Source organism: Contarinia nasturtii, unplaced genomic scaffold (assembly GCF_009176525.2).
Source record: "Contarinia nasturtii isolate CC-2019 unplaced genomic scaffold, AAFC_CNas_1.1 Cnas_scaffold_1699, whole genome shotgun sequence".
Classification (NCBI taxonomy): domain Eukaryota; kingdom Metazoa; phylum Arthropoda; class Insecta; order Diptera; family Cecidomyiidae; genus Contarinia; species Contarinia nasturtii.
This window is the reverse complement of record NW_022199032.1, coordinates 736,346-759,871: the sequence shown is the minus strand read 5'-3', so window position 1 is coordinate 759,871 and position 23,526 is coordinate 736,346. Positions and strand designations below refer to the sequence as shown.

At 32.2% G+C, this 23,526-nt stretch overlaps 3 protein-coding genes across 3 annotated transcripts in view; 1 reads left to right on the top strand and 2 right to left on the bottom strand.

The window, feature by feature from the left end:
• The first annotated feature begins 88 nt into the window (after nt 1-88).
• On the top strand, nt 89-1,197 carry LOC116346943 (cytochrome c oxidase assembly protein COX11, mitochondrial). Its single transcript, XM_031777265.1, has 4 exons — nt 89-467; nt 522-677; nt 740-907; nt 963-1,197. The coding sequence occupies exons 1-4, from the start codon at nt 174-176 to the stop codon at nt 1,110-1,112; spliced, it is 768 nt and encodes a 255-aa protein (XP_031633125.1). The 5' UTR covers nt 89-173; the 3' UTR covers nt 1,113-1,197.
• LOC116347101 lies at nt 1,075-4,769 on the bottom strand. The gene is made up of 6 exons (XM_031777536.1): nt 4,727-4,769; nt 4,417-4,478; nt 4,158-4,349; nt 3,214-3,286; nt 1,524-1,588; nt 1,075-1,434 (listed from the first exon to the last, which is right to left on the bottom strand). The coding sequence occupies exons 1-6, from the start codon at nt 4,728-4,730 to the stop codon at nt 1,228-1,230; spliced, it is 603 nt and encodes a 200-aa protein (XP_031633396.1). The 5' UTR covers nt 4,731-4,769; the 3' UTR covers nt 1,075-1,227.
• Nucleotides 4,770-8,466: 3,697 nt separating this feature from the next.
• LOC116347100 overlaps nt 8,467-23,526 on the bottom strand; it is a 70,963-nt gene continuing 55,903 nt past the window's right edge. The window contains exons 5-7 of the mRNA XM_031777535.1: nt 12,910-14,063; nt 12,399-12,414; nt 8,467-9,980 (exon numbers count right to left, since the gene is read on the bottom strand). Coding sequence (XP_031633395.1) covers nt 8,828-9,980; nt 12,399-12,414; nt 12,910-14,063 — 2,323 coding nt within the window. The 3' untranslated portion in view covers nt 8,467-8,827. The remainder of the gene's footprint in view (nt 9,981-12,398; nt 12,415-12,909; nt 14,064-23,526) is intronic.

Here is a 23,526-nt window from a genome sequence, read left to right as displayed (position 1 = left end):
CGTTGAAAAGTTCAATGAATTCCGATGTGAAATGATGTCAAATGTCATATCAACATTAGACATATCATGTCAATGTTTTTAAATGAACATAACCTCACAACGAAATATTGAAACTATTTTTTTCCCCAAACAGAATGTGTTTACGGGATTTAAGTTTTTCTTTATAAAAAAATATGATGCTATCAAAATTTTCCCGCGCTGTATTAAATTCTTCATATCGTCTGAATCCAGTGTTTGCATGCAAAAATACAAATTCAATAATTCGATGTAGAAATGTTCGGGTGCCGGAACGTAGTTTTTATTTAAATACCCATGACCTGCAGAAAATTCTACCAAAGTCAAATGTTAAATCAAAATCATCAAAAGATGTTTCAGCCCAATCGATTGGATATTATTCAATGGCTGTTGTTGTGCTATGTGCTGGCCTCACATTTGCAGCGGTGCCATTGTATCGTTTATTTTGTCAGGTATGCATAAGGCGATAAGTGAATTTCAGCACCATTTTAAAACGATTAGTTTAGGCGACAGGTTATGGTGGAACGGTGGTCGAAGGTCATGACACCACCAAAGTGGAGAACATGAAAAGAGTCGGAAATCGGGTACTAACAATTCAATTCAATGCTGATACAGCCGCTTCCATGCGATGGAACTTTAAACCTCAACAATATGAAATTAAGGTATGCAATCTTTACCATAAATGATCACAAATTTAAATGAAGACTTTGATGTTTTTGTTTAGGTTGTTCCGGGTGAGACAGCGCTGGCATTTTATACAGCAAAAAATCCAATGGATGTTCCTGTAATTGGTGTTAGCACATACAATGTGATTCCATTCGAAGCTGGTCAATATTTCAATAAAATTCAATGTTTTTGCTTCGAAGCACAACAACTAAATCCACATGAAGAAGTAAGCATTTAATTAACTGTTTTTACGAATTTTACTCATCGATCTGCATTTGTAGGTTGATATGCCGGTATTCTTTTACATCGATCCGGAATTTGACGAGGACCCAAAAATGGAATTTGTCGACACAATCGTATTATCGTACACATTTTTTGAATCGAAAGACGGTCTTAATATACCAGTACCCAGTTATGCTCGGACGCATTAGTTTATTGTTATTCAAATTGGAAATTTATACAAAAGTGGAGTTATAGTGGAACAATATGATTAAAAAAAATCTAGTTCAAAAAAGACGAAATAAAGGTTTCAATTTTGATTAGATTTTATTGATTCTGGGTATTTCCTGGACGTGAAAGACCCGATCGAAATTCCTCAGGTTTTTTGTCAGCAAATTGATTGATACCCATCGAATAGGTAACTTCATTTCGATCAAATTTTTCGTTGTGTTCAATTATTCGTTTTACATTTGCACGGAATATTTCGTTACGTTTAGCATCTTCCTCTGCATCATAATTTCTATTATACTCCTTCTACAAATGAAACATAAAAAAGGTAAAATGAAATGAGTAATTCATTCTTAAATATGCAACGTGCAACAAAACAACAAAAACACACCCACCTTGTACAATGTCCAAAGTTCATCAACATTTGAAGAGGCTGATAGATTTTCCAGTGGTGATGATGCTGAAAATATGTTTAAAAAAAATAGTAGAATATATTAGAATCGTTTGCCATGTTCTACTTTCAATATTTTATTTATTGCGATGTTCTCGTTTCAATGTGTCGTGATTCATATTTTGTTTACTGATGAGTCATTTTGTTTGCCTATTTAATTCAAGGTGTTATCAACTATTCTATTTAATAGACTTCGTCAATATTCAAATATTTCCAGATTTCAAAATGAAATTATCTTTTCGATCAACCCAATTTATATCAAATCACTGATATCACTTTTACATCGCAATTGAAACGATCGCAATTTTAAATTTCTTCCATTTAATTATATATTTTTTAAATCCACATTTTTATCACATAGACGCATGTTTATCACTTGTTTATCATTCAAACGAATGAATTTGGAAAAATAAAAACTATTTAAAATGAATAAATGAGCAAAGTGAATCACAAACCCATGATATACGTTGTAAACAGAATTGCGATTAAACACAGAATGACAAATTTTTATCATCATAACTGCGTACTACAAAACTTCGGGCAAATCAGCTGTCAACAACAACAAACATGGATAATTTTCATTAAATCTCACTTTGTGCGTAATTTAATGTTGAATGTTTTTCAATTTCAGCTGTTGATTATGCAGTTGAATAAAATTTATTTTATGATTGAGTTTATCTTCGATGAAAATGTCAAAGATCTAACAAACCAAGACGCAATAGAAATCAAAAAATCCATAAATTTGGTATTTTTTCTTTATTTGAACCGATTATGTTTATATGTTGAACAATTCCAACACTTTTCTGTAGATGGAGCTGCGCAATTTTTTTAATGGAAAATACGTTTTATATACAAAGTTCATAGAAGGCTAATCGTAATCGTGGTCAGTTATTGATAATATTTTAGAAAGAAAAATAAAATTTTGCAAATAATAAAACGTTGCAAATTTGGCACACAACAAGGAGGTCAACGATAAGAATTACACATCATCGAATTCGGAGCGGTTGTGATACTCAAAACATTCACTTTCTCCTTCTTCGGCATCTCCCTTGGATTGCGTGACGGTGAAATTTAAAATTGAAACAGATATTTTTTCAAAACAAAAACTCTAGCGTACGCTATTCAAAGTTCGTTCACACCAGAATCATGTAACGAAATTAATAAAACGCTAAATATTCATAATAAGCCCAATATCGAAAAGAAATAAAAAAAAAATATATGAAAAAATTCCGATAAGTTGAACTTGGTCATAAACGTTCTTTCTTATGTGTTTTTTATGTGTTTATGTTTAGTATCATAATGCAATTCAGAAAGAGTCAAATTTGTTCCATATTTCGCTATTTTATTATCAATTGAGATTCTGTTTATGAAGCTTATTTTGAATACAACAATCTTCTTATTTAAAAATGATGACAGCTTGTGACAGCTATAACATCGCTTCTTAAATTAAAATTATATCATTTTAATCAATGTTTTTCTGCACTCATGGCATGTTTTTCTTGATTTTATTTTGTCATAAAAGACACCATATTCTAATTAATATAGCAAAATATTTAGTTCTTATTATGTTTCTGATCTTTTTGTTGTTCACAAATATATTTAATAAACTAAACTCGTCTATCTAAAATACATACCCATGATGAGCGTTATAAATGCAGCAACTAAACAGCAAATAGTAATTTTTCCCATTTTTAGATGTAATCGGAATTATGAGAAAGAACAGTTTCTTTCGATATTAATAAAATTTTGATTAGTGAAAAATGCGAGAGAAAAAACTGTTTGACCTTTTCACAACTGCTCTATCCAACGAACATAGATCGAATAGAAACTTCCATTTTGATATTTTTATTTTCGAAACAACAGCAATAGTTGACGGCCAAGTAATTGTTCAAAGTGTTGACAGACGGAGCCAGTTGTAACGTGGAAGAATTCTAGTAACGTGGAAGTTGGAACCCGTTTATCTCTTCTGTATAAAAGCGTTTCATGAGCTCTTTTATCATTTCGATTATGGAACAAGAACGCTTTAATTTATTACTTTACTTCATGGTTCAGCACTTTTTTCTTGATATTTCAATTTTTTCGATTTTATTGAAGCATTTTTGATAAACTTTACAATGATTTACATAAAATTTAAAATATAATTTTTTTTATTCCTTAAATACATTAAATTGGTTACATTATATAAATATTGGTTACATTATATCTATTGAAAATATCGAGAGGAGAGTATGTTTTTATTCAGACATTACTCAGCCATAAGCGCTGAATAACATACTCTCTTCTCGATATATTTAATAGATATTAAGGTATTTCCGGCAAGCTGAATCAGCCCAGGCAACCGTCGTCAAGCGCTGAAATGGAACGAAAACAATAGAAGTGATTGCTATAATTATGAAAACACTTCCATTCTTACAATTATTTTTATTGTTTTCACTTCATTTCAGCGCCTAACGATGGCTGCCTGAGCTGATTCATCTGGACGGAAATATCTCAACAGAATGCCTGGATGAATAATTTTGAATAATTCTTTTCCAGCAACAATATAGTCTTGTGTCATCGATTTTAATTAGTTTTTCGCATCGGTTGGTGGTTTGACAAAGCATGGGTGTGGGTTTGGCTTTTCATCAGTAAATTGATTGATGCCCATTGTAAAAGTTGTTTCGCCTTTGGCAAATCTCAAATTATGTTCGATGATAAGTTTCACATTTTTTCGAAATATCGCGAGATGTTCAGCGTCTTCTTCAGCGTTATAGTGTTTATTGAATTTCGCCTATGAAAAAATGAAATGAATAAATGTTCGTTCGTTAATTGGAATGCATACCGATATGGGAACAAACCTTATACAAAGGCCATAGCTCGTCTATATTTGTAGCGGGCGATAGATTATCGAATGGTGATGCTGAAAAGACAATTTAATAAAAATAATTGACACTTTGGCTACAAATTCAAAAATATTCCACTTTGGTTACAAAATGCCACGGAAATTCAAATGTTTCTTTTCATTGATTTGTTTTTTTTTTTTTTTTTTTATAATAACATTTGTAAAAGTGTCAACATTTGAACTGATTTATTCGAGATGATTTGTTTTTAAATTGAAAATTTATTTCAATATCTTCAATATGCACAATTTTAATTAACGGTACAAACCCATAGTGAATTGAAAAAGTTGTTGTAAATTGAACAGCGAATAAACAAATAATGATGAAAATCATTCAGTACCAGGAACTTTTATATAAAAAACTTCACTAACGAATCAGTGGGCTATAACAAAAAAAAAATCATAATTCATTCTTTATCAAAGTTTGTGCGTTAATTAGTCATTTATATCCAATTAGTCATTTGTCGATTGAAACTTTTTCTTCGCATCTTTGTGTTCGAAATTCCAATTTGGAATGAATGAACTATATATCAGCAATATACAAAAATAATCTTTGACTGACACGTGAAGCCGAAAAAATATGGATTTAACGTAAATATATAAACAAAGATTAATTTAAAACATTGGTTATGCCATTTTTTTTATCGAACATTTATGAATTTTAATTAATCTATTTATAAATGTTTACGATATTTCATTAAAGAAACAATCGTCGTACCTTTCACTATTTCAACTGAAAAAAAGTGTGGAAAATATATTGTAGTGTATTTTTTGTATCACTGATTGGATGCTGGATGCGAACGTTCGTAGTATGCCAAAGTTCGCTCAACATCAGTCGAGACTTCGTCCTGAATTGTAGCTGCGTTTGCCAAATTGATATCAACATTGAAAAATCCTCAAAAATAACGATAAGCAAGAATATATTACATCATCTTGTATTCGGTATTGTTTATAACAAAATCACGACTAAGGCGATGAATTCTGTTTCGGTTTTTTGTTAGACGTGTTTTTTTTTCGATGCACTGATATCAATTATTGCATCATACTTACCATGGTTTTTTTTTCACATTTACTGTGACTCAATTTATTCGTTCTATATTTAATCTCATTTTTTTTTTTCTCTCTTTTTTACTTATTATCAAGTCATTTTTTAAAGAAAGTCTGAGAGATGTCCGAAAAGCAATTTCACATGACCGGACATTTGAATATACATACCAGTAAACATATCCTGCTTTGAATGTAGCCGAGAAAGAAATAAAGGAACGGCAGTCTCAATTGCATTCGGTTTTAAAAATAGTTTTTATTTGATTATATCTCTTTTACAATTACAACTCCGCAATTTTTGGGTTTGATTTTATTTATTGTTTTATATTTTTGTGTTTTTCTTTGTTTGCTCTTTAAAAAAATCTATAAAATGGTTCTATAAGTGGATTTGGTGATAAATTGTGTTCATTCAGAGATTTTTAAATCACTCCCTTGAACAATAAAATCTAGTTTCATTTTTTTTTATTTCGTATAATAATTTCAATCTGACTATTTAGCAAAGAAAGTTTGGGATCCAAATAAAAAAATATAACAACAGATCAAATTTATGAATTAAAATATGGCTGAAAGTGAATGTGTTTTAAGGAGATGTATGAACATAAATTTAGTAAGATTTTAAGAGTTTGAGTAAATAGTCATTTATGCAAATATACGCACAGAAAATAAATACTGACAAAACTAAACGACATACATGTCATATTTGGATCTAGTTGGCAATTTGTATAAAATTAACTTTTATTCGGTATACTTTTTTGTGTGGATCTTCTTCATTTGGCTTAAGTTCTGAAAAACGAAGGAACTTCAACCATCTGCTCACGAAACACAACAATAATTACTTTCTCATTCAGACAGTTTAACAACAATAACGTTTTACAGACACATTCAATATTTTTCTTAGAAGAATTCTTTTGTCTTTTATTTTAATTTCTTTTTGCGATAAATTCAGAAGTCAACGAACCAATTCGAAAACAAAAATGAATCATGTACGAGAAATCAAGAATTATTAGTTTTCGTGTTATTGTTTATCGCTTATTAATAAGGACTCTGTATTGTTGACAATCTGGGCCAGTCCATTCGAATTCACCTATACTGGCGATAGGTCCGTAAATATCGGTGTCAACAAGCGAACACATTTGACATTGTGTAAATGACAAAATACGTTTTCAGTTCGTCAAAGAAATGTAAGATGCATCCTTCGTCTGTTTCACAATTTCTCAAGATGTTAAACTCATTTGACGTGCTCGTAGAAGAAAACGCTTTTAGCGTGAATGTTTAAAATTGAAATTCATTCTTAGAACAAGCAAGAAAATGTATGTGAAAATGTCCAACTAGATCCAAAATCCATATGAAACGTCAAAACAGTGTGACAAACATTTTATTGTCATTTTAAAAATAATTACAACTTTTTTCCATACAATTTTTATATATATATATAAATGTTTGTGAATATTTGATTTTTTTATCTTGAGAATGCAATTCTCTCATTTCTGCATTGGATTTCTATTGATTTTCAATCAAAAATATATGTAATATTTGACTTGAAGTAGTTCTTATCATTTAAGTAAATTCCAATGGATTTTACGTTTATATCGTCCCGATGTGCGTACAAGCCCATGCGTGTACGCCGGTGACAATGTTTGTTCGATTGTTTTTAGTATACAAATCTCAACTATTGGTATATGCTTACATATTTCTATATAAATATCTACTGACGATTCAAATAGCAAAGGTCTATGTAAGAGACATCAAAAATCTTTTTCATTTCTTCATCATGTTCACGACCGTAAATTATTGTCATGAATCATGATTTGTATAGATAAATGACTTCTAGCATATATAGTCTTTTAGTAGTCTATAAATTCTTCGCTGAATCGTGCAAAGAACTGAAAATTATGGGTTTTTTTATTTCGTCAAAGAAAATCTCATTTGAATTTTGTTCAAAAATAATACTGTGGGTTAATTAGCAAAAATTTGGTTGGAATTTCAATTTATATAGTATACATTTGAGACTCAAATTTTGAGTAGCAATTAAACTAAAAAATTATTATGTGGCTCCTCTATTTAAAAAAAATGGGGTTAATTTAGCAAGCAATGTCTATTAAAATCCAATAAATTTAAGTCGGTTTTAAGAATGGTTGGAATTTTGGTGTCTTCCATTGAATTTTTCTTTAATTCTAAAGGACTGCTACTCTTCAATTTTCGGTCAATGCTTCAGCAATGCCAAATATTTGGTATTATTCTTATGGCTCTAGGCTTATTGTATACAGTGTGTATTTTATGCGAAACTACGTTTCATCTTTAGTGACCTGCATTCCTTGTATATTTGAAACTCTTTTAGTGAATCCAATACAATCACAAGTCACCGATGCTTAAATATAAGTACAAAAAAATGAATGAGTATTTTTTTTAATTATTTCAGTTAATTTAATGGATGTTTTTTTTTTGTTCTTTAAAAAACTGATATGGCTTTTTACAAACAATGCACTGGTGTCAGCTTTTAATACTGACGGTTGATGTTTTGTTTGGAGCTATTTGCAAATTCAAACAAACAAAAAACTTATTGTCAATTCAGCCTAACAACAAAAATTGTGACGATAAATTCCAATTCAAAATGAATGTCTTCGCAATCAGAATGATCGGCGATTTCGTAAGAAAATAACAATTTTTGTGTGTAGAGAAACTTCATGTAAAAACCGCAGTTTCAACAAAATCTCCGATCATTCCAATTCGAAACCCTTCAAATGAGCTATGGAAGAAACAAAAATGATTCATGATGGCTTAAATGTAACATTTCTGACAAAAGATTAGTGTGGTTTTTTTTATATAGGTTTTTGGTATGTGACATACACTTTACATTTATGATCTCATAAAAAAATGTGTACGATAATAATGTCTAATAAAAAAATAAAAGAACGCTTATCAATACATTGATTATAGTTCATTAAAGTGTTTTTTGATTAATATATTCTTTGTTTGGATGCATTTTTATTCTAGAACTGTCCATTTGGTAAAATATTTGGATCACTGTATAAATATAATTTTCTCGAAACTATTGTGTGAGGTAGATAATTCAATCATATATAGACAGGATGATGAGTTTTTTTTCTCTTTCTCTCTCTCCCTTGTATTTATTATATATATTTTAAGTGATGGAAAAAAGGTTCGCATATTGATGATAAGCCGCAAGAAGGATAGATTGGAAGTGCAAAAAAAAAGAAAACAAAGACTAACACTTTAAATAATATTTTACAATAAAAATAAATAAATAAAAAGTTTTCTTTTGTGCCGATGTGATTAAGTATGTAAAAATCAGTTCCATTTAGTTGTTATACAAAACTTTCCGTGCCAATTTGCTGAATAAATAATTTTGATTCCCGATCATCGTTTCTAGTGTAATTTAAACGTGATTCATAAATGGATGAATGTTTTTCTGGATAACCATCGACGTCATCGGTCGTTGAGTCAATGGATTCGGATCGTTTCGTTGACATGGCTGAAAGTAATTGTGTTTTACAGTTTGCATTAATGCTGGAACTGCTGCGACGTCGTTGATTTGCATTGCAACCGTTGCGTCCATTTTGATGTCCGAAATATACTTCTTTGCCACCACCACCAGCACCGCTACAACTTTTCTTCCTAATATTCGAAGTGGTCGCGACCCCATCTAAATCATCTTCGGTCAATTTAATCGAGCCAATCTCTTCAATTTCATCGATATCTTCAAATGTGCTGCGTTTTCGCTTTGCAAAACCATTCCTCTTTGCTTCTAAGCTAATCGAACTCGAACGTTCGCTATCACTGCCAATCACCAAAATATCTTCCAGCCCATTTTTCAAAACAATCGATGCTGTTATTGTTTCCGAATCATCTTTGATGCGTCCACTTTTCCGTTTATCACCGCTATTCGAACTACTTAAATTGGTCGATGTTGTGTGGAACGTTCCCTTTCGTGTGCCACCCATAAATAATTTATGCCGTACAACCGATTTGCATCCAAGTAATTTAAGAAATCCGTCACGAAATTTCGATGACATTAAATTATATAAAATTGGATTTAACGCTGAATTGATGTACAATAGAATGCGACAAAAATACAATAATGAATAGTAACCCTCAACGCCTAATTGTAGCATCGCTTCCGGCGGTACAATGATTATCCATAAGGTTAATGCCCGAAATGGTAGCAAACATATGAAGAAACTAATGACCACAGCGCCCAACATGAATATAACCTGTTTACGATATTTCAATACATTGCTTCGATTACCGTGCGATGTGATACCGGGATTATTCATTAAATGTCGTGCAATCACCGTATACAGTACAAGCAATACTAAAAACGGTAGAATAAAGAATATTGTAATGCTACCGACGAAATAAAATGCCGGCCAAAATGAATCGACCAACGTTAGACAGACGCTAACGATTGATCCATCATAATATTCGATGAACGTGTATTTGGCAATCCATAGCATGGGGCTAAATAAATGAAAGAAAATAAATATTACAATGAAAAAAGAAAAAAAGAGAGAAAAGAGAGAGAGAGAGAGAAAAAAATGGAACGAAAATTAAATTACATTTGGAATTAATTGAAAATGATGGCGAGATTTTCACTATTTTAAATTATGCAAAACAAAAGAGTCGAAACAAAAACAAAACTGATAAACAAAAACATCAAACTCTATATTTTATCACTAATAAAGCATTCAATCGCTGTGTTAGGTTAGGAGAGATAAAGAAATTAATGATAAATAGATTACTAATCTAAAGAAATATGTGTTTTTTATATACAAATTGTGTTAGTTTGTCAAAGAAATGCAATTGTTTCTAATTACCTGAGTTGTATTTGACTTTAAATTCTTTGTTTCTTGTTTGTTTGTTTGTTTGTTTGTTTGTTTATGTGCACATGTGTAAAATAGAGACAATTAATGACTGAGGTGTGTTATTTGCACATTTTCTTTTCAATTTCGTTGGTTTCCAAAATGTCCAACGAAATACCGAAACGCCAATGTTAACATTTCTCTTACCAAATTAAGATTCCATTCAATTGGTTGCCATTTTTTTCTTTTCTTCTAGGTTTATTTACAATACTTACTTCTAATATCATCAGCCCCAAATAAGTGTCTATACATGCATGCACCAAAATCTCATACAGGTTATTTACAAATAAAAAAGAAACCAACTGAATGTATAATATCTACAGATTTGTGTAAACTTGTGATCTTTGGCTGAAACAAAAAGCTCCAACGACAAGAGGAGGAAGAAGAAGTGAAAAATGATGAAACCATAAACTAAAAGCTTGAAAAGAAAAATCGTTGTGTGTGTGATAAAAAAGAAACGAATAAAATTGAGCCATGATGAACGTCGTAAAATTGGTTATAGATTTATTTTCGTATCTGTTCGAAAAATATCCATATTCCACCATATTCGTCATTTTCCAACTAATCGACTTATCTCATTTGACGATAAATCGTCCATCAAACCCTTCAAGCCAAAAAAAAAATGTGTTTCCAATTCTTTTGTGTGATGTGTTCATTTCGCAGAGCTACAAAAAGCCGTTAAAACAGGCTCCTTCTTTTCTCTTTTGCACTATAAATTTTATAGTTTAAAATTGCTTGCAGATTTAATAGCTACCAAAAGCAAATGGTTTTTTTCTTGTTCTAAATTAACTGCAGTAGCTTCTAAGATAAGACATGACTTACAATATTCAAGATGTAATCGCCATGACGTGAGATGCAGATACAGACTAATGATGTTCAACACACATATATTCGCAATACATACGAATTTGAATGAAATGAAATAATAACGTAAAGAATCTTCGAAAAACTTCGCATTCTTGTCAACATCAGCAGATTTATCCATGAATTTTTGAATCGATTTAATTTAGAAAAGTTTATTTTTTATTTTAATTTTTTTTTTGTTTTTGAATTTTTTGACTTAGAAACTATATAAATAGACAATTCTGCAGCGGTAAATTGATGTACGTATATATATTAATTTGAAAGTTTTTGTTTTGATTGTTTGTTTTAAGAACTGATTTAATTAATTGTTTAATAATTCCGTGTGAATTATTGTTTATTAATTGCAAATGTTATTACTTCAACATGGACTACTTAAATTAAAGAGTGAAGAGAGATTCATTTTCATCTACGAATAATTTTGCTATATATTTTTTTTGCATTCGGTATAAATTAGCATATCAATAAATGATGACAAACTAACACTTGGATTTAAGTTAAAAAGAGAGGAAATAATGACAAAATGACTAAACATCCCAAGAAAGAGAGTGTGTAAGAAAATGCTGAGATCTGACTTAACTAAATAATTATACATACATATTTTGTTTAGAAATAAAAACTAAAGTGATACAAATATTGAAACTAAACAATGGAACTGGTTACAGCTGGCTGGCTCAGATATATTAGACAAAACAGTTGCCGTTGAACACATTGCGACAATTGCTATTTATGAATATGACTGGGCTAGCAACATATCCAGTTCTATCGTATGACTTGAAATTGATAACACCATCCACCGTAATAGTATATACTAAAAATATAGCTAATGAAACTCAACATAAGTACCAAACACGTTAAATTTTGAAATACAGTTATGAATTTAAAGCTTAGAGGAGTCTAACGTGAGAATCAATGATCGTAGGGTGCTGAAATTTTGCATATAGATGACAATTTTTTGGAGGTATTTTGAAATGAAAATTGGAGTTATGGGACAAAATGTCAAAAAATCAGAAAAAAAAACAAATTTTTTGTCAGAAATGGTAAAAAAATGAAAGAGTCAATGAAATTCGATGGGAAAATAGATGTATTTTAACATTAAAACTGGTCAAAAGCGTTTTTTTTTAATCATTTTGAAGTTCCGACTATTAATTCTCACGGTACGCCCTTCCAAGCTAACAAATTAAATAAGAAGACAAAAGTTTAAATTTCTATTAGATTGTGATTTGGTATGTAATCTAAACCATGAATATACTATATACGATAAATCAATTGATGGCTGAGAAAAAAGTGAGACTATTTTGAATATTTCTATTCACTTCTGATATGCCATACAAAATATAGTTGATAATGTTCATTCTCATGCAATATTGGTCGTGTGAAATTCGGTGATATTTCGGGAAAAATACGTAAAATAAATAATAAGCTTCAAATAGTGAGAGAGAGAGAGAGAAAAAAAACACCAACAACTGAATCTATCTCTCCCTGTCTCTCTTTCACATTGAGAATAAAAGTGAATTAGCCGATAAATATATATCTGTGGTCCCAGACAAATGTATCTGAAAGCTGTACAAGTTTTTAAAATGAACGTTGCCCGAGATGTTGAAATTGAGATAGATATTTATTGTATGTCATTGTTACGTATATTCGTAATTGTTGAACATTTTAACCGAGGAATGGTATCATTTGTTGTTCAATTTGATCGTCCTCATCGGGTGGCAGATGTTCGATTTCGATCTTTTTAATGGCTGAATTTTCGCGAATTGAAATTGAATTAAGATCGACAGCGGTAACAGCTGCGGCCGCAACAGCATTTATTGATGCGAATCGATCTTCATCGAAACCATATTGAAATTTTAATTTTTTCTTTCGCATTGCTCCTCCGTTGATTGTATTCGACCGTGGTCGATCGCATGAATCATTTGAATCGGAACTCAAACTAAACGAAACTCTGGCTTTTCGTTGTTTTGCCATTTTACATCGGCATGCCAAACAATAATCCCTGCGGTCATCGTCCAATGATGTATTTGTGCTTTGCGATGATGCCTGATGCATCAGACTCCGATTCTTTCCCACTGTTTTTCCATTACAATCGTTTGATGTGTTTACGCTGCATGTGTGCGTTTCGCTTTCAATTGAACCCGTGTATGTGGTTGTATTTTTAACATCGTCCAGCGAAAATGTTCGACTGCTGCTGAGCTTTTTGCACAATGCACTGTGCGATGTAACGCTTGTTGTTGTTGTTGTTGCCGTTGCAATTGCATTGATTGCTGTGATTTGTCCGTTTTTCGTGCGTTTGCACTGGTGGCCCAAGATGTAACAACTGCACCATAGTTTACGAAAACCCTTTCGAAATTTCGATGACATTAAATTATAGAGAATTGGATTGATGGCTGAATTCAGGTACAGCATTATTCGGCTAAAGTATAGAAAATTATAAAAAAATTCTAATCCTTTTCGTTTGACTTGTTCGTCCGGTGCAATGATAATCCACAATGTGAATATACGAAATGGTGCCAAACAAACGAAAAATGAAAATACAACAGCTCCAAGCATCAATACAACTTGTTTGCGTGCCTTGAAACTCAGCTCCGGTTTACTTGGGCGAATTTTCACCATTCGACCATCTTTGGCAATGAGATTTTTTGCAATTATCGTATACAATACAATTAAGATAAATAATGGCAGTAGAAAAAATGCGGATATGGTCATCACAAAAAATGTGATACTCCATGCATTCGATGCTTGTGTCAAACAAACGGGCACATGAGATCCATCTAGATATTCTTCGGCCGACCGATACTCTGCCATCAGGATGACGGGACTAGACACCAAAGTGGAATGATGAAAAGAAAAAGGATTTTTTGTTTTATGTTTTTTTTTTCTGTTTAAATAGCAAAACACAACATAACGCTTATAGCAAAATTTGTCAACGGTATTTTTTTAAGCAATTAGCTTATTATTATAGACTAACATGAATTGGATAATGTTTATTTATCTTATTGGTGTTGCTTTGCTTTTTGGCATTGGTAGTATAGGGGGACAACAAGGGAATGTGTGTTTCGATTCAGCTACAAATGAACATTACTCTAAGGGGGGAAAGGGACAAAAAGTATGTTGGCAAATTACTTTTAACAGCAATCCCGGTTATCTGCGGTATTTTCTATTTTATTGGCGTGTTTTTTTTTTTGCTTTTACGAAAAAGTGTTCACAGTCTGTGTGGGGTTCTTTTTTCTTCTTTCATTTCACTTGAAAGTTTTACTTTCCTTTTTGTCTGGAGGTTTTTCATTGCTTTTCTTATGGGTTTTCGCTGGTTTTTTGCAACGTTTTAGTTTTTCTTACAAACATTTAGTACGCTTAGTATTAGAAATAAAAATTTGACTCAAATGATAAAAAAATACAGTAAAAAATATATGATATGTGATGATAAATCACAACATGGTATTGTGAAGTTTGCTTTTGAATACATTGTGTTGATTGATTTAATCGTAAGAGAAAAAAATGTATGTGCTTATTTTTCTTTGACAATTTCCAAAGTAATCGCAGGTGTAATTGTCAATAAATTCTATCTAGTATATTAAATACACCACAAAACGATATCGAAAAAAAAACAATACAAAAAAGAAATTAACAAAATGCAAACTACTACTTGCTGTACGCAATTTACGAAACAAAGCACTTACTTTGATTTTTTTTTTGCTTTTACCAATTAATAATAAATTCCCTGTCATAATCACAATAATAATGACATGACGTCAAGAAATTCGCAACATATTTTCATTTTATGTCCGCTAAGGAGTGCTTCAATCTGGGGGGTAGACACTGTCATGACTACCACGAATCATTTTAAATTCCGCAAATTTTCACCAATCTTTTTCAATCTTTGCTAATCAAATCTCTGAGAGATTAGAGAGATTTCCTCTCTCAATGAATTGCAATTATGTCTAGTTTAACTGATATTCACCAATCTTTAACAATTTTCACCAATCTTTATTCATAATTTCATAAATAAATCTTTTCCAGTCACAAATCTTGTGTCTACCCCCCAGGCTTCAATATGCAATAAATGCGATTCCATTTGATTCGTTTGTTGCGAGCAATCTTTGGTCAATGAATTGAGTATGAATATTTTTACATTGTCATGGCGGAAACTAATTACAACAGGATTCCGTTCGGACAATGCTAAATGTCAAATAAAACAATCAACAACATCGGAACATAGTGCGAACATGGAAAAAATATGTGCATGTATATAAATCACGCCGGGTGTAATCGCATTGATTATGCACACACAAACCCACACACACACACACATACACCATATCAACTATTCACCTTTTTTTTATTCTTGTTCTTTCGTTTCGGCCCCATCAAAAGCTTTCGACTTCTCGATTTTCATGAGCTGAGTCATCGAAGCTTTCAATTTCATTAAATACCACATGATTGCTGGCTTCTTTCCCACGCATCATCATCATATATTTATGAAAATGTATGCGCGCAACAACATCGACCTCAATGGTTTAATCTAAAGAAACTAATAATGAATTGGCTTCAACACTTAAATCAACTTGCATAAATTGTAACATTTCTTCACTCACTCACTCTCTCTCTCTTCTTTCGCCATATTTTGTTCGGCTCGTCTTCTTAACCATCACATAAATTGTATAAAAATAATCTCGGCCAATTTATGTAATAAACATTGTTCGGTGAGATGGTTTGGCATAGTTTGATTTTTCAATGGCATTAATATGAGTGCGTGTGTTTGTGTGTGTGTATGCGCGCTAAAATGTAATGTGTTATCGTAATTTTGCTTATGGTCCAATTTATAAAATGTGCGACGAAGCATTGCTTAGTGCAATTTATTCTAAGCCAATGCCAAACAGTCAAGTCACCACAAATTAGAATATGCATATGGATGTACGAGCACCCGCATGTGTCTCTCTCTCTCTCTCTGTGTATGTAAATGTGTATATTTGAATTAAAGTTACGACTTCCTAGTTAAATAAGAGAGTCCTATTTCACACCAACACATATCCGACCACAATCAATTTAGCATCGAACGAACGACACGTAACATGCGATAGAACAGTGAGTGTTCCAATTGATTCATATTATTTATGAATAGAGAAATTAAGACGATAGTGTGCTCACGAGCTATGTGCGCCGTTCATTGATATTTGAGCATCATTGTAAATGGTTTGGGGGAGTGGGTGGAAATGTGCGTATGCATGTGTGCCGATGAGCTGAGATGAACTTCGAAATGTTCGAATGGTAAAAAGCACAGTCGTAAAAACATCGAATTGACCAATAAAAATTTGACCGAATCGTGGTCCGTATACTTATAAAACACCAAATAAAATTGATTACTTTGTTGTTCTTGTTTTTTTTCTTCTATTCACGTTGATGTGACTCTGGCTGTGGTCAGTTGGGGAAACACTCAAGAGACCACCAAACAACACGCACTTATATTTTAATACAAGAGTGAATTTATATGTAGGCATATTATTATGGGGTCGTCAATTTGGCTAAATGTACCGTCATTATGGAATCGAATATCATGGAATTGTGTTAAGCTGTTGATCGATCACAAATAAAGGCGTGCTGTCGAATGCATTTTTATTTTCAAACAGAGAGACAATCTCTTGAAAGCAATTTAACAAAATTAACAACGCTCCTTTTTTCTCTCCATTTAAACTGTTTTCTTCTTTAAATATATATGGCAATCATTTTTGAAAAGTATATATCGATACATCAAGCATTACTTCCAAGTAAATTGTGACTTTTTGATACACATTTAGCTGCACATTGGAGTAATATTGCAAACAAACAAACTATGAATTCCTTTCTAATCATTTGATTCTTTGCTTTCCATGGTTGAACTGTGAATTTACATGGTTGAACTGCTTATAAATAATGGGACTATCTATAGCTATCTATAGCTACAAGAAACGGTAATAGTGCAAACTCGCCGACTCGAACTATGAATTAAATTTCAATGATTCGATCCATTTCTTTCAAGGTCGAAACAATGTGGCTGAAATTCTCCGAAAATATGGAGCTATTTTATGAGAAACTAAATGAAGGCACTGAATGTGTGGTGAAAATACCAATTGCAGCCAAATGATCACTCAAATTGAAAAAATGCAAAGAAAATAAATATCAAGTATACATTATCAATATTGTTTTTTTCTGCTGCTATAATGGAGATGGGCCCCGGTCAACAGATATTACTCAAAAACTAGTCATCCAAAATCATCCTGAAAAGTCAGAATTTGAATTGCATTTTTGGGAGAAGAGTTATCACGGTAACAAAAAACGTGTCGATTTTTCGCCTTTTCAGGCAGAAATTTCATATAAAAATTTGGTGACAGTTAGGGACCGGAAAAACAATGTAATTTACATATAAACGAGTGGACTTGAAACATGCGCTTGTTCTTCACAAACAATGCATACACAGCAACTTACAAACATCACAAGTATACGCCATAACAGCAAAGTGCTGAGTCCAAACACAAATACATGCGCGCGCTACTCAGATTCGTTTCTGTGATGAATACTTGTTGACTTCTGCGTACATGTGATCTTTGTGTATGTATTGTTTGTGAAGAAGAAGCAAATATTTGAGTCTCACTCGTTTCCGCTCCACGGTGACAGCGGACATCATACACAGCGATGCACATTGATATGACCCAAAATCGCCTCTAGTCGTGTTTTCTGATGAGGTTAATCAATAATTTTAATGTTCCCTATTATACATTTATTTCCACTGATTTTTCCTATTATACTAATATTTTCTGTTTTGCATTGATAGAAGAGCCAACTTAACGGCGAATATCCTAAAAGATAGTGAGGTTTTGCATTAAATATTGATTATAATCAATGTATATTTATTTGTGGCGTTATATTGTTTGACCTGCTAATATTTCTATTTTTTTTTTCCTATTTCTTGCTATTGAAACTTATTTTTGTACGAAAATGAAAGAATAGCTATTTTGATTAACCTCATATGTTTTCTACATGAAATATCCATAGAAAATATGTTTTGAGATGCCCATTATATTGATATATTTACAGCCACCTGAATCAGCTCAGGCTGTTATCGCCAGGAGCTGAAATGGAGTGAAAACAATAAGAATTGTAAGAATGGAAGTTTTTTATAATTATAACAATGACTTCTATTGTTGTCGCTACATTCCAGCGCCTGAAATTATTGTCTGAGCTGATTCAGGTGGCTGAAAATATCTCAATATAATGTGACTTTATTTTCGCTTCTCTTCTTTCCTGCATTTGGCCATTTTCACAATATATTTGGAAAATACGAAAAAACGCTTTTCTAATTTTCCCTCTCTCTATGCATTTGACAGTTATTACAAATTTATTCGCAAAAATATTTCCAATATCGAACAATGCAACGATGAGCTGCAAACATTTAACATTGCAATTTAAAGCAATAAAAAAATCGTCAAATGTCAATCATTGGATAGCATTTAATGTTTATCAAAATGAAAAACGACGTAAATAAATAATGGGAAGAAATTAAAATTCAGTTTTCCCTTTTAGTCAGCAAATTTGAATAAATTTATCGGAATTTTTGTGTTGAAATTCATAAATTCGACTGGAAAAAAGTCATCAAATATATGAGATAAGATGTTTGATAAATATTTTCTGGAATATTTTCGTCTATACAAAGAAAAAGTGCACTGAAATCGTTATTTGGAATGGGTTTTTCTTATTAGGATGGAGTCTGTCCTATATACGAAATTCTGATATAAAAGACGTATCTCAAAGCATTTCCTCTTCCAGGAATCAATTTGAACGTATTTTAAAGTAAATCGATTGTATCGCCACAATTCGTCCCCAACAAAGAATTCAACAGGAAATTCATATGGAACCAATACAAAGAAACGGCAGCTATGCGTTATAATCGTATAAAACTATGTATGACTTTGTCATGTGCACATTTTTCAAGTAGAATATATGCATGAGTATTTTTTTTTATTTTTTTGAATTATGCAAGAGAAGGGCAAAAGAGCAACGAGGAACATGGAAGTATTATAGGAATTGATTTGTTGAATGAATCCGTGCATAAGATATAAATATGGTGTAGCATCCAGAAGAGGATAGGCGAATAGTGCTTTCTATGAAGGCTTCGGTCGGCGATACTATGCAGAATTTATTCGAATTGTTCGTTTGGTATTTGAAATGCGTTACTTGTGCCGCCGACAGATTTCTATCAAATAATCAAAATGATAGATTTCAATGCGTCTATACATACAGCCATATCGCGTAGTGTAGTATGGCCATAAAATTTGATTCATGGACAAATTCTATTCTACTATGCCTGCATATCGTATATACGTGTTTTTTTTTCACTTTACATTCTCAATGGAATTGAGCCATAAATGTGGCATAGACAGATAAAAAAAAGACAGGCAAAAGTAAGAACGGATACAGGAAATCTAGTGTCTTCCTCGATTTATTTCGGGGTTATGCCTTTTAATTTGCATGATGTTTAAATAACTGTTTTGATAGTTTTTCGATGCAAAAAACATGGAAATCATATTTTGAATTATATCGGGAAAAGAGCTCGCGTCGGCAGAATGGTAACGAATCGACCATATATATATAAAGATATGGTAAACGAATGCAAAAAGTTTCGAGATAATTTAGTTTTTACTTTCAATGTTGATTTCAGTAAAGACAGAAAAGAAGCCCTCGACTTTTATTATGATTATTTATTTGGGATGACATTATATCTGATATATTGCGTGACCGAGAATATGTTCTAACTTTATGTTTTCTAATTTTCTTGGGACATAATATATTAATTCAAATGAAAAGGAAAGACGAACCACATTCAATGGAAATAAATCGAAAAGAAAATAATTTAATTTTGCTTGGAATTTTTTGTTTGATTTCTCATTTTCATCTCGTTCAACTATTTCTCATTTTCTTCGATCTCTATTTCTTCTCTTCCCCCTTTTCTTTCTCTTTCTTCTCTTCCTTTCTCTCTCGCTGCCGTGTGAAATAAGTGACAATTATTTACGCAAGAAGTGTAGTGTTCTTGATATGAATGAACGTCATTTTATCGAAATCTCATTCTTTTCTCAATTTCATCAGCTGATGAGACCAGAATGAATAATCCAATGTAATCTCGTTTTGATTCGATTCATCGAAATGTGATTATTTCAATTCAAATCTGGTCGATAATAAACGAAACACACAAATCCAAACTATTTTGTAGCATTGCATAACATGAATAAGAAATTGGCCTATGTTCAATAAAATGAAGTGTTTAGTGCTGTTGTGAATTGCGTATAACGTGAAAATAAAGATGTGGCAAAATGTGTTGTGTTAATAATGCAAGGCATTATTCTGTCAATTGTTTGCTTATTATTCGGAATTTGTTGGGAATGACGAGGCCGCCGTCGAAATCTATTCACAACATTTCCACACGAATGTGCCAAACGAAAAATGGAGCAAGAGAGAGATTGAGTGTTCGAATGAAAGACAAAATAGTGTGAGAATTAGAGAGAAATACGCGGGGGTGCGTATGTGTGTTTTTTTATTATGGGATTGGCACCATTGCCAACTGTGTGTGTTATTCATCCACCTAAATCGATATGGTTCGCCAAAAAGAAAATATTGCCAACAAGAAAATCTATCATAAAACTTTATCGCCACATGATCTGTTTATTCTTGAGCATGTCTTCTTGAGCCGCTTTCTATTTCCTTTCACTCTCTCTCGCTCTTGGTTTTTTTTCGATTTTAGACAAATTTCTTTTTGTTTCTGAGATACAATCTTTACAGTTAGTTGAAGTGTGACCACACATGGTACTTGTTTCACGCCTCGTGCCAGCGGAACAAACACATCTCTTTCATTTGATAACTAAAATAAAATAATAATAATAAAAAAAAACAAAAACCTTTCAATTCCCGTACATTTGCTTCCGTTTATGGTACTGGTGGTGGTTCACACGCAATACATACGTAGAAATGGCGGAAATAACATATTTATTTAGCGTATAGGCAACTGACATATGTGACATTCTAAGAAATTGTTAAAATGCGGCGGCTTATTATTGCGGAAAATTGTGTGTTCGATTATTTGCAAATGAAGGAAATGCGCTGATGTCTTATTGCCCAGACGAAGCATGTGTGAATGTTAGTCAATCTCTCAAGAATTGCGGTTAAGGAAGGCACAGTGGGGTAAACTGAATCAAATTATATCGATATCTTTATGGTTTGTGAATCCCGTAAACTAATCGTATCGGAACAATTGCTATTCAAACTGAATGAAAAGGCCGACACGCGTAGAAAAAACGTAAAATGTGCAATGTTACGGTATCACTATTGTTTTCGGTGAGAATCATATTGGTTTATATCGATACGTGCGAATACGTCACTTTATTGAAAAAGCGTAAATATTTAGGTATAATTGGCTAAAGCCTGCGGTTTTTCGCTGATTTTTGTTCCACATTCAATTGAAATATGTTTTTTCATTACCACTTTAAAAAGGGGTTTTTCATGCAATTATTTTTTTTGTTATCTCACATATTTACCTAGCAAATTGATTTTATCGATTCGAAAAAAATTGACGTAGTTTTTCTTATATTGATCACTATAAAACTTGTGTTGATTGCTCTCAAAAATTTTCCGAAAAAAAAGAAAAACATTGACATTCGAATAGTTCGAGAATGAAAGTAAATAAAATACGATTTTCTGGCTGCTGCAAATTCGAGCAAAAACCGTCACATCTGTGACAAAATAAATGATTTTACATTTTATGTGCAAACAGATGATTCAGCAGCAATCGAAACAGTGAAGCAGTGACGGCGGCGACAGCGTCATAGTAACAAAAGCATCGAAATAAAAGCGGCATCGTGTTAAAGGTGACAAGCTTCAGAACCAGCCAAGAATGAAGTATGTGAATGTCTATCCGCTTTTATAACATGGTGTCAATATAAAAATTGAACATAAAATAACTGAATAAAAAAACGCAGCCTCGTTTCATTGCTATTTCGTGCACTGCACATGACGAATTCATACGGACATTTTTCATTTATTGATAACAGCGCAAAGCAATGCTGAAATGATTTACCGATCTAAAATGATTTATAGAAAATCATTTATAAATAGTGAAATGCGTTGCTATTCTGTCATTGTCTTCGTTTTCATATTCTGTCGCTTTGTCCCACTTCAGCATTTCGCCATATTGACATCATCGCTTCCTGATTGAACAATATTGAATTGATTGAGCGTCTGAATTAAGAGATGCAGTTTTTTTCTCTCTCTATACCATACACACGATACGCTATCGACAGCTTGACAAAATGGAGAATATTGTGAAGGATTGATAAATAATAGCATTCAAAAAAAATGGCAGCCGAATGGAAAGATGCATTTATCAACGGAATACAAGATAACCAAGGAATTATACGCGTATTCAATGCCTACTCATCCCCACCTGTAAATCAATAGTTCTTATTTTTGTTGAGCCTATTTATTATGTGAATGGCGATAGAAAAAAAAATCGATTTCCGTCGAGGCGGATGATGAACGTGCATGAAAAACGTGTGCGATAGATATATTGAGAATGTGCTTCCGGTCAACTTTATATATTACGCAATATTGTCTTTGGATGTTCTTTTCTCTCTCTCGTATCGATGCCAAAACCGTTTTCGTATAAAAAATGGCAACGAAATGGCTGCTATCTGTTTTTTTTTTTAAAGAAAGAGTCAATGGCATTTAGATACAATTTTCAAAAGACTCTTGGAGTCTTTTATTCATTTCTCCGAAAACAATCGCATTAAAATTGATCGAGTTGTTTGTCATTGGCCGGAACCGGTTGTTATGTTTGCGTTTTGCTATTGTTATTTCAAACGCACATAGTCAAGTGAGAGACAAGAAAGTACTGCGTTTGCATATTGGAACAAATTTTCTGTCATTAAGCACATTTGCACCCATTTTGAAGCAATAATTTCGCAAAATCACAACTATAAATCAATGGTTCTAATGCACATAAATAAATGAGACAAGTCACTTTGCCGGGGTATTTACAAACCAATTTGTAATTCAGTAGATTAAATCACTTTTGGGATTTTACTGTTGTGTGTTACGTATTGGTGAGCGTGTGCATTTATTTTGTATCAATTTTCCGTGGAAATGTGGTGCTGCTTCGCAAAACTGACGATTTGCTTTTCACATTGCAAACAATAAAACAAACCAAAGAAGAAGAAAAAAAACGAAGAAGAATAAAGTAAGTTAGTTAAAGCTTAAGGATTGAA